Genomic DNA, 13,174 nt, shown 5'->3' with positions numbered 1-13,174 from the left:
GATGAGTATACTCTAAATATGAAATTTCGTTGAGATCTATCCAGCCGTTTCGACGTGATGGTGGAAAAACCATTCTGGTTTTTCTATAAACCCCCCGTGTATTCAAAGATTTTAAAATGATATGCATATCGAAACCTTCCCCGGGATGAGTATACTCTAAATATGAAATTTGTTTGAGATCTATCCAGCCGTTTCGACGTGATGGTGGAAAAACCATTCTGGTTTTCCTATAAACCCCCGTCCATTCAAAGATTTTAAAATGATATGCATATCGAAACCTTCCCCGGGATGAGTATACTCTAAATATGAAGTTTGGTTGATATCTATCCAGCCGTTTCGACGTGATGGTGGTAAAACCATTCTGGTTTTCCTATAAACCCCCGTGTATTCAAAGATTTTAAAATGATATGCATATCGAAACCTTGCCCGGGATGAGTATACTCTAAATTTGAAATTTGGTTGAGATCTATCCAGCCGTTTCGACGTGATGGTGGAAAAACCATTCTGGTTTTCCTATAAACCCCCGTGTATTCAAAGATTTTAAAAAGTTATACGTATCGAAACCTTCCCCGGGAAGAGTATACTCTAAATATGAAGTTTGGTTGAGATCTATCCAGCCGTTTCGACGTGATGGTGGAAAAACCATACTGGTTTCCGTATAAACCCCCCGTGTATTCAAAGATTTTAAAATGATATGCATATCGAAACCTTCCCCGGGATGAGTATACTCTAAATATGAAATTTGGTTGAGATCTATCCAGCCGTTTCGACGTGATGGTGGAAAAACCATTCTGATTTTCCTATAAACCCCCCGTGTATTCAAAGAGGGATGAGTATACTCTAAATATGAAATTTGGTTAAGATCTATCCAGCCGTTTCGACGTGACGGTGGAAAAACCATTCTGGTTTTCTTATAAACCCCCCGGGTATTCAAAGATTTTAAAATGATATGCATATCGAAACCTTCCCCGGGATGAGTATACTCTAAATATGAAGTTTGGTTGAGATCTATCCAGCCGTTTCGACGTGATGGTGGAAAAACCATTCTGGTTTTCCTATAAACCCCCCGTGTATTCAAAGATTTTAAAATGACATGCATATCGAAACCTTCCCCGGGATGAGTATACTGTATATATGAAATTTGGTTGAGATCTATCGAGCCGTTTCGACGTGATGGTGGAAAAACCATTCTGGTTTTCCGATAAACCCCCCGTGTATTCAAAGATTTTAAAATGATATGCATATCGAAACCTTCCCCGGGAGGAGTATACTCTAAATATGATATTTGGTTGAGATCTATCCAGCCGTTTCGACGTGATGGTGGAAAAACCATTTTGGTTTTCCTATAACCCCAACGTGTTTTCAAGGAGTTTAAAATGATATGCACATCAAAACCTTCCCCGGGAGGAGTATACTCTAAATATGAAGTTTGGTTGAGATCTATCCAGCCGTTTCGACGTGATGGTGGAAAAACCATTGTGGTTTTCCTATAAACCCCCGTCTATTCAAAGATTTTAAAATGATATGCATATCGAAACTTTCCCCGGGATGAGTATACTCTAAATATGAAATTTGGTTGAGATCTATCCAGCCGTTTCGACGTGATGGTGGAAAAATCATTCTGGTTTTCCTATAAACCCCCCGTGTATTCAAAGATTTTAAAATGATATGCATATCGAAACCTTCCCCGGGAGGAGTATACTCTAAATACGAAGTTTGGTTGAGATCTATCCAGCCGTTTCGACGTGATGGTGGAAAAACCATTCTGGTTTTCCTATAAACCCCCCGTGTATTCAAAGATTTTAAAATGATATGCATATCGAAACCTTCCCCGGGAGGAGTATACTCTAAATATGAAGTTTGGTTGAGATCTATCCAGCCGTTTCGACGTGATGGTGGAAAAACCATTCAGGTTTTCCTATAAACCCCCCGTGTATTCAAAGATTTTAAAATGATATGCATATCGAAACCTTCCCCGGGATGAGTATACTCTAAATATGAAGTTTGGTTGAGATCTATCCAGCCGTTTCGACGTGATGGTGGAACAGACAAACAGACAGACAAACAGAAACAATTTTATTTATATAGATTTTTACACTCGTTCTTCACCCCCTTTCCATCCCCGCCCAAAGGAGTCCTATGAGTGCCTTACACAACAGTATATTTTTTTCCCAGATATTAAGTCTTATTTGTACCTATTTTGGTTGACAGCTATGCCCAAACGTACATGCATAATCTCACTGCTCTAGAATCCTGGAGCTGACGTTGCCATGGTTACGGCAGTACATTTCTTTATCCGATTCCTAGAGCAGGGGTAGTGTGGTGCCAATATCTCCGTAACGGTTGGTTTTAGGGCCTTAAAACATGGTTTTCGGGCCCGTAGGGCTTACCGAGTTTTGTTCTTTGCGTCAAGAGGATTAAATTGAGCTTTGTCTCGTCCTTATACGACAAATTCGATATTTTGCCTATAATAGTATAAGAGAAAATGGAGGAAAACCGTTTTTCCTATAAAACCCCCGTCTTTTCAAAGATTTTAAAATGATATGCATATCGAAACCTTCCCCGGGGTCAGTATACTCTAAATATGAAGTTTGGTTGAGATCTATCCAGCCGTTTCGACGTGATGGTGGAACAGACAAACAGACAGACAAACAGACAAACAGAAACAATTTTATTTATATAGATGTACCTTTTCTATATGTAATTAATATTATATAAATGTATATATATATATATAACTATTGTAACTGACCAATTTTTCTTACTAAAAACTATTAACTATCTCAAAATTAATCTCAAATAAGGCCTTTATTTTAAAATTTTGAAAATTTCTAAAATTTCAAAATTGTTACTAATCTTTATCGACTAAATCTATTTTAATTACTTTTTCACTAACCTCAAAATTTCCAAAAATTCTTGATTACCAAAAATGCAAAATTTGCGCACTTTCCAAAAAAAAAAATTTCAAAAAGGAATTATTCCCTCCTTAAATAACTATTTTAACACTAATAAACACTTTGCACCAACTCTTATTATCCATACGTTAAAGTTTTAGTAATGAAGTGCCTGATAAAAAGGATTACTGCGATAGAGTAAATCATGTAATTATTTACCTTCATTATATCTAATAGATTTAAACTATTTCCTAAAGTATCAAAAACTTTCGTGCTTCATACACCTAGATATATTCATAAATTTTAACAAAAAGGTAAGCTAAATATAAGCTAATGGGTTCATACCCCGTAAATAGGATTGTCCTCCTTTTTAATCTTCACTACTCCTGCTAAAACTTTATTTACTACAACTTTAGTCTTAGGCACACTCATTGCCACAACATCAACTTCCTGGTTAGGAGTTTGGATGGGATTAGAAATTAACCTCCTATCTTTTATCCCTCTAATAACTGATACAAAAAAACCTAATATCAACAGAAGCTTCCCTAAAATATTTTTTAGTGCAAGCCTTAGCGTCTGCTGCACTACTTTTCTCTATTATTTTAATATTTGCATTCTCCAATAATCCTTTTTATATAAATACCGAAATCCTTTCAACCCTGATATGTTCAGCATTGCTACTAAAAATGGGAGCCGCCCCCTTCCATTTTTGGTTTCCAGCAACAATAGAAGGATTAAGATGAAAAAACTGTTTTATTTTAATAACCTGACAAAAAATCGCCCCTCTAATATTGTTAGCATACATTATTGAAATAAACATTTTCATTAGAATAATTATTTTATCCTCAGTACTAATTGGATCTTTAGGAGGATTAAATCAAAGTTCTCTACGAAAACTAATAGCTTATTCCTCTATTAATCATATTGGTTGAATAATTGCCGCCATAGTAGTAGGAGAAAACCTATGGGAACTATATTTTATTATCTACACATTTCTTACTCTATCTATTATTCTAATGTTTAATGTTCATCGTATTTACCATATCAACCAAAACTTCTTAACAATAACTAAAAACCAAATTACAAAGTCTTGTTTATTCCTCCTTCTTCTTTCCCTTGGTGGTTTACCTCCTTTCTTAGGATTTCTACCTAAATGATTGATTATCCAAACCCTAGTTGATCTAAATTATCAATTCATCGTTATCATCATAGTAATTACAACTTTAGTAACACTATTTTATTATCTTCGACTAACATTTCTTGCATTCCTATTCTCCTACACTGAATTAAAATTAACTTTAATAAGCTCCTACAATCGCACTTTTTTACCCCTTCTATTAACCTTTACCGGAATTTCAACACTGGGATTACCTTTCTGTTCTGTTATCTATTTTATGCTTTAAGGCTTTAAGTTAATAAAACTAATAGCCTTCAAAGCTATAAATAAAGACAGTATCTTTAAGCCTTAATAGGTTTTACCTACTCCTTTAGAATTGCAGTCTAATATCATCATTGACTATAAAGCCTGGAAGGGGAGAATAATTCTCCTAAATAAATTTACAGTTTACCGCCTATAATCTCAGCCACCCTACCGCAACAATGACTTTTTTCAACTAATCATAAGGACATTGGAACATTATACTTCATTTTTGGTGCCTGAGCAGGAATGGTAGGTACATCTCTCAGCTTATTAATCCGTGCAGAATTAGGACAACCAGGTTATTTAATTGGTGATGATCAAATTTATAATGTAATCGTCACTGCTCACGCATTTGTAATAATTTTCTTCATGGTAATGCCCATCATAATTGGGGGATTTGGAAATTGATTAGTCCCTCTTATACTTGGGGCCCCCGATATAGCCTTCCCTCGAATAAACAATATAAGTTTCTGATTACTTCCTCCTTCACTTGTCCTATTACTTAGAAGTAGTTTAGTGGAAAGCGGTGCAGGTACTGGTTGAACAGTCTACCCTCCCCTTTCTTCAGGAATTGCACACGCTGGTGCTTCTGTTGACTTAGCAATTTTCTCTCTTCACTTAGCAGGGGTATCATCAATTCTCGGAGCCGTTAATTTTATTACCACAACTATTAATATACGAGCCCCTGGGATATCACTAGACCAAACACCTTTATTTGTATGAGCAGTAGCAATTACCGCTCTTCTTCTCCTCCTATCCTTACCTGTTTTAGCAGGTGCTATTACTATATTACTTACTGACCGAAATCTTAATACCTCTTTCTTCGATCCTGCGGGTGGGGGAGATCCCATTCTCTATCAACACCTATTTTGATTTTTTGGTCACCCTGAAGTCTATATTTTAATTCTTCCAGGATTTGGTATGGTCTCTCACATTATTAGTCAAGAAAGAGGGAAAAAGGAAGCATTTGGTACTTTAGGAATAATCTACGCAATAATAGCAATTGGACTCCTCGGGTTCGTCGTATGAGCACACCATATATTTACTGTAGGAATAGATGTAGACACACGGGCTTATTTCACATCCGCCACTATAATTATTGCTGTTCCTACAGGAATTAAAATTTTTAGTTGATTAGCTACACTTCACGGAACCCAATTAACTTATAGCCCAGCCTTACTTTGAGTATTAGGTTTTGTCTTCCTCTTCACTATTGGGGGACTAACAGGAGTTGTATTAGCCAACTCCTCAATTGACATCATTTTACATGACACATACTATGTCGTTGCTCACTTCCACTATGTTTTATCTATAGGAGCAGTATTTGCAATTATAGCTGGATTTATTCAATGATATCCATTATTTACAGGTTTAACCCTAAACCCTAAGTGACTAAAAATTCAATTTACAACTATATTTGTAGGAGTAAACTTAACATTCTTTCCTCAACACTTTTTAGGACTAGCTGGTATACCACGTCGATACTCTGATTATCCAGACAGTTATACATCTTGAAATGTTGTTTCAAGCCTAGGATCAACTATCTCTTTTATTGGAATTATCTTCCTTATTTTCATTATTTGAGAAAGTATAATCTCAAATCGAACTGTCTTATTCCCTATAAATATGGTGAGTTCATTAGAATGATATCAATCTTACCCTCCAGCCGAACATTCATATTCCGAACTACCTATATTAACTAATTTCTAATATGGCAGAATAGTGCGGTAGATTTAAGCTCTACATATAAAGTTCACCCTTTTATTAGAATATTGTATGGCAACCTGATCGAATTTAAATCTACAAAATAGTGCCTCCCCTTTAATAGAACAATTAATTTTCTTTCATGATCACACACTTTTTATTTTATTAATAATTACTGTTCTAGTTGCTTATATTATAGGAAGTTTATTATTCAATAAATTTACACATCGTTATCTACTTGAAGGACAAACAATTGAAGTAATTTGAACAATTCTCCCTGCAATTACACTTATTTTCATTGCCCTTCCATCTCTTCGACTTCTTTATCTACTTGATGAATCAATAGACCCTCTTATTACAGTAAAAACTGTAGGCCATCAATGATATTGAAGTTATGAATATACAGACTTTACTACTCCCTATGAATTCGACTCATACATACTTCCTTACAACGAAATACCTACAAATGGTTTTCGGTTACTAGATGTAGATAACCGAACTGTACTCCCTATAAATACCCCTGTTCGAGTTCTAGTCACGGCTGCTGATGTTCTCCATTCTTGAACAGTTCCAGCCTTGGGAGTAAAGGTTGATGCTACCCCAGGCCGATTAAACCAAACAAGTTTTTTTATAAATCGGCCCGGATTATTTTATGGTCAATGTTCAGAAATCTGCGGGGCTAATCATAGCTTTATGCCCATTGTAATTGAAAGAATTAATATTAACTCATTTATTAAATGAATCAATAACATAATAAATTCATCATCAGATGACTGAAAGTAAGTACTGGTCTCTTAAACCATTTTATAGTAATTAACACCTACTTCTGATGAAGAAATTAGTTAATTCATAACATTAGTATGTCATACTAAAATAATTAAATACTTTAATATTTCTTTATTCCTCAAATAATACCTATAAATTGATTAATTTTATTTTTTATATTTTCATCTACTCTTATTTTATTTGCCATTATAAATTACTATATTTTTTATATAATATTCCCTCACCAACAAGTAAACCTTCATTAACTTCAAATTCCATAAATTGAAAATGATAAATAACCTCTTCTCAATTTTTGATCCCACATCTAGTATCATAAATTTATCCCTCAACTGGTTAAGAACATTTCTTGGACTTTTAATATTACCCTTCATCTACTGATTAATTCCCTCACGTCTTACTATCATTTGGTCTTCAATTACAAATACCCTTCATAATGAATTTAAAACTTTAATTGGACCAACCAGTCACAGTGGAAGAACCTTCATCTTCATTTCATTATTCTCACTTATTTTATTTAATAATTTCCTAGGATTATTCCCCTATATTTTCACTAGCTCTAGTCATCTGGTATTGACACTCACATTATCTTTACCCCTATGATTATCATTCATACTATATGGGTGAATCAACCACACTACTCATATATTTGCCCACATAATCCCTCAAGGTACCCCTCCTATCCTGATACCTTTTATGGTCTGTATTGAAACTATTAGAAATATTATTCGCCCAGGTACATTAGCTATCCGTTTAGCTGCCAATATAATTGCGGGTCATCTCCTTTTAACTCTTTTAGGGAATACTGGCCCTTCTTTAATTCTTTCTACACTATCCATTTTACTTATTGTCCAAATACTTTTAATAATGTTGGAATCAGCTGTAGCCATTATTCAATCATATGTATTTGCTACATTAGCCACCCTTTATTCTAGAGAAGTAAACTATGGTAACACATTCAAACCACCCTTATCATTTAGTTAACCCCAGACCTTGACCCCTAACCGGTGCTATTGGAGCTATAACAACTACTATAGGAATAATTAAGTGATTCCATCAATACGACAATTCCCTCTTATTCCTAGGTTTAACTTTAATTACCCTAACTATAATTCAATGGTGACGTGATATTACACGAGAAGGAACATATCAGGGCCTTCACACTTTACCAGTAAGTAAAGGATTACGATGAGGTATAATCTTATTTATTATCTCTGAAGTATTCTTCTTTATCTCCTTCTTCTGAGCTTTCTTTCACAGAAGTCTCTCCCCTAGTATTGAACTAGGAAGACTTTGACCCCCCTTAGGAATTCAACCTTTTAATCTCCTCCAAATTCCTCTGCTTAATACCACTATTCTCCTTGCTTCAGGAGTAACTGTTACATGAGCACATCATAGTTTAATAGAAGGAAATTATAGTCAAGCTACACAAAGATTGTTTTTCACAATTTTATTGGGTATTTACTTTACCATTCTCCAAGCCTACGAATATATTGAGGCTCCCTTTACTATTAGTGACGCCGTATATGGATCAACCTTCTTTGTAGCAACTGGATTTCATGGACTCCACGTCATTATTGGAACTACCTTCCTATTAATTTGTCTATTACGACATTTGATATGTCACTTCTCAATCAATCATCACTTTGGGTTTGAAGCCGCTGCATGATACTGACACTTTGTTGATGTAGTATGATTATTTTTATATATTTCTATTTATTGATGAGGAAGATAATTCATTATTTATTTAGTATATAAGTACATTTGACTTCCAATCAAAAAGATTGATTAATTCAAAATAAATAATCTGAATTATATTTATCGTCTCTTCATTTACAATCATTCTAACATCAATTGTTATAGTATTGGCCTCAATCCTCTCTAAAAAAACCATCAATGATCGAGAGAAAGCTTCCCCTTTTGAGTGTGGATTTGACCCTAAAAGCTCAGCCCGGCTCCCTTTCTCCTTACGATTCTTTTTAATTGCCGTAATTTTCCTTATTTTTGATGTAGAAATTGCTTTACTTCTTCCTGTTATCATTATTATAAATTGATCAAATATCTTATCATGATCAATTATTAGTATAATATTTCTACTAATCCTATTATTAGGTTTATATCACGAATGAAACCAGGGGGCTTTAGAATGAGCATCTTAGGGTTGTAGTTAACTATAACATTTGATTTGCACTCAAAAAGTATTGATTTGTCAATCTACCTTAAATAAGAAGCGATAAATTGCAATCAGTTTCGACCTGATCTTAGATGATATTACATCCTTATTTATCTTAATTGAAACCAAAATAGAGGTATATTACTGTTAATAATATTATTGAAATTTATTTCCAATTAAAGAAATGTGTTGATCAAATTAAAGCTGCTAACTTTTTATTTTAATGGTTTAATTCCATTGACATTTCTCCATTTTTATAGTTTAAAATAAAACAATACATTTTCATTGTATAAATAATATAACTATATTTATAAATACTTAAAAGTTAATAAACTTCCCCAACATCTTCAGTGTTGTGCTCTACATAAGCTATTTAAGTATAAAATCAACATAATCAACATAATCACCCATAAAACAAAACTAATTAAATAAATCTTAATTCTATTATTCTGTCAATCCTGAACCATCTGAGTGTATCGAACAGATTGCTTATAGATCATCTGACCACCTCAATCCTCACTTCAACCCTGGTCCATAGTTTTAAAAACTTGTTTCCCTAAAAATAAAGGTAGATAACTGACTCCATATGTTCTAATAAAGGGTATAAACCATATTGATCCTAAAAAATTAGATATTATAAATACCTTTAAGGATAATAAGTTATAAGATAAAGAAAGTTTAGATACCTCATATCCAAACCAACCTCCTAACACTCTCACAATTAAAGCTAATAATTTTAAAGTAGTTGGTAAACAAATTATAGAAGGTGATGGAAACATAACTCAACTTAATATACAACCCCCTAAAATTGCCATCATGACTAACACTAATATTCTCTTCAACATAACCCATCCCTCATCATTTAATGGGTGGAATGATGTAGAATTAAATTCACCTGTTATTGAATAGTATACTAATCGCAAAGAATAACATACGGTTAAACCTGTAGAAAAAAAAAATAAAAAAAACTAAACATATTAATATAGGATAATCTTACAATTTCTAAAATTCGATGAGGTAGGAATGTAGTAAGAAGTTTGGTGACTTGGTCTTAATGGCAGATTGTGCCGAGAGCATGCAGTATATCTTGAAACTTGAAAAATGTTGCAATGGGTATGGTATAAGAATTAGCCTTTCCAAGATGAAATTGATGTCAATAGGTAAGAAATCCTAGAGAATTGAATGTCAGACTGGGGATACAAAGCTGAAACAGTAGATAATTTCAAGTATTTAGGATGTGTGTTCTACCTGGATGGTAGTACGGCAAGTGAGATCGAACCAACATGCAGCAAAGCTCATTCAGTAAGTTCTCACTTGCGGAAAACAGTATTCTCTAAGAAGGAAATCAACTCTCCGACGAAACTGTCTTTAGATCGGTCTGTTTTGAGACCAAATTTGCTTTGCGGGTGTCAAAACTTATTCAACAAGTTAGAAGTAATAGCCATGATAGTAGCAGGAATGATCGTTTGTACAAACAGATGGGAACAGTGGCTGGAGGGTATTCGGAATGTGGAGATAGATAATAAGTTCGGAATGAACTTGATGATTGAAATTCTACCCATGAACAAGCTTCGGTGGTGGGATCATTTGAGTCGAATTGAGGAGGATAGGTTATCTAGGAGAATAATGGACTCTGTTATGGTGGGTAAGAGAAGTAGAGGGAGATCAAGACGACGATGGTTAGACTCAGTTTCTGACGATTTAAAGATAAGAGGTATAGAATTGTACGTGGCCACAGAAGATTGTGGTGGTGGTTAGTAAATTCACAGAGGCTTGCGGACTGAACGCTGAAATGTTGTACACCACCCCCTTAAAGGAGGATCAGCAATAAATTAGAAATAATATCCCATGTGCTGCACATTCAGCTTGATATTTATATTACTTGTTCTGTTACAGGCCACGACAGACCTAAGAAACTCATGTACCATCAAACACACTGGAACGTCGGCTTCAGCACCCTTAGCGGCAGGAATTATAGCTCTAGCTCTCGAGGTGAAGTAAGTAAATAAAACTGCGAATTTCCATTTCAAAAAAATTTTCATAAAAGTTTGCGGTAGGCTGAGTGGTCTACACGGCGCCGTGTGTTTTCGGGCGTGAAAATATCTGCCCGCAATGAAAGAAATGGAACAATGCAATATTATTTACTTTTATTCGCTGCGTTAACATTTTAAATTTTACATTTTTACATTTCAAATTTTAGCAGCATTGTTCACTGAAGCACACGATTGTGAGTGGGGTGATGATATGACAAAGAAAATATGAAGCTAAGCGTTAGTGTAGTTATGTGTCGAGCGAATGTGAGATAACAGCTAGTGCTTCGCAGAGTCATTGGAGCTGCACGCCGCTACTAATGTCAGTTATCTTCAATCACCACTGACCAACATTTAAGGTTGTCGCTCCAATGGCCGATTCCCTAACAGTTGCTTACATAGACTGCCCTTAAATGATTTCAAACGTGGGCGTATAGCTGTGAGTTTGAGCTCGGGAGATAGTGAGTTAGAACTCCACTGTCGGTAGCCGTGAAAATTAAGGCCTCGACAGCTTCCTTACCTCACAATCCCTTTCTGTCCCATAGTCGCCATAAGAGACCTATCTGTGTCGGTGCGACGTAAAGCAAAACGAAAAAAGGAAAAGATCGGGATTTTATCCAACATTTCCTTTAGTCCAATCCCTAATTCCTCTTCCTATAAATCTACATATATATCTTTCTAATTTAAATCCAGTATTTATGTTTAAATTGAGAATGATAATTTTTTAGGAAAAGTTTTAATTGCTTGATTTATGCCATCACTGGTTATTCTACTAGACTGGTAACAAAATGGTAGGAAATATTTTCCGTCTACCTCTCGTACTTGATCCTTCCGTGAGGATATAGTTGCATCATAAAGCAAGCCTCTTGAGGACCAATCTTGAGGAATCTCTACACTGAGCTTGGTGAATAGCTTATGGAAGGTTTCCATCCATCCATCCATCCATCCATCCATCCATCCATCCGTCCGTCCGTCCGTCCGTCCGTCCGTCCGTCCGTCCGTCCGTCCGTCCGTCCGTCCGTCCATCCATCCATCCATCCATCCATCCATCCATCCATCCATCCATCCATCCATCCATCCAATCCAATCCAATCCAATCCAATTAAATCCAATCCATCAATCAATCACCGCGGATCTGTATTTAGGACTCTCGGCCAAGTGTGAGATTCCCTATTAGTTGTTTACTTAATCTTCTCCTACATGATTTCAAATAAGTTGGAAATCTATCGAAAATCTCCCTGGTAAATTGTTCTAATCCCTAGTTCCTCTTCCGATAAACGAGTATTTTCCCCCATTTTTTTCTCCCCTTGGATTCCAAGTTTGTCTCGATATTATGATTCTTCCTACTCTTGGATACTCCATCCAAGACAGGAATATGGATATACAAATTGTTATAACAATAAAATCATTAAAAGGTAAATTGCATTCAATATACGTACATTTAATCCTTCCAGCCAAGAATGTCTCGAGTGATGGCAAGGGTACTGTGTCATTTTTTTTTAATTTGGTGCTAAAATTATGTAATTCATGCTTAATTATTCTTAGCTTAGCAACATGTTTTATGGTAAACGGGTGAAGTAGCTAGAGTCAAAAACTTTCAAACTCTCTAGGCGTTTTCAATAGTGAAATTATCAGTGCTTCCCCCCAGTGGGCTCATAAATGCCTGTCTTTGGCTTTCATATCAACAATGTATTTCCCAGTAAGAAATCATATTTTCATTCATAAAAGTGGAGGTATATACTTCCCCTAGAACACTGCCACTACATTGTCCTACATAGGACACTTGCAGTGGTGTCTCAACGGAGCACCAGCTGCCACCATCTTGTAAATGTGTAAAAAAATCCTTCTGATGATCTCACGGCCACACTGTGGTTATTTCACAATTGAAAAGATCTAAAGAGGTTGAACGTCGTTAACATTTGCATTCGATAAATTTAAATTATGGTTTCTTTCTCGGAACTTTTTTTTTTGGTAGTCGGTGTCAGTTTCTGCATTTCCTTTCTGGTTCTGTATTTCATCTACTAGATTACTTAGATGTACTGTAACATATGCCCCACGTATTTACATATTTTCTTTCTTATTGTACCTTTGATCAGCGCAGCAATCCCCTTTGCACTAGTTTGAGTTCTATCAAGAATACTTAATATCAATAAGGCAATTCGATTAAATC

The 13,174-nt window shown here is 35.2% G+C and overlaps 1 protein-coding gene across 1 annotated transcript in view; it reads left to right on the top strand.

Annotated features, from left to right (window-relative positions):
* Window positions 1–13,174, top strand: part of LOC136881601 (neuroendocrine convertase 1) — a 313,703-nt gene that overhangs the window by 239,625 nt on the left and 60,904 nt on the right. Inside the window, exon 9 of the mRNA XM_067154163.2 lies at window positions 10,871–10,971. Within this exon, the coding sequence (XP_067010264.2) occupies window positions 10,871–10,971 (101 nt within the window). The remainder of the gene's footprint in view (window positions 1–10,870; window positions 10,972–13,174) is intronic.

The sequence above is a fragment of the Anabrus simplex genome, chromosome 1 (genome assembly GCF_040414725.1).
Source record: "Anabrus simplex isolate iqAnaSimp1 chromosome 1, ASM4041472v1, whole genome shotgun sequence".
Lineage (NCBI taxonomy): Eukaryota > Metazoa > Arthropoda > Insecta > Orthoptera > Tettigoniidae > Anabrus > Anabrus simplex.
Note: the sequence above shows the minus strand (reverse complement) of the source record. Positions and strands in the feature narration are given on the sequence as shown.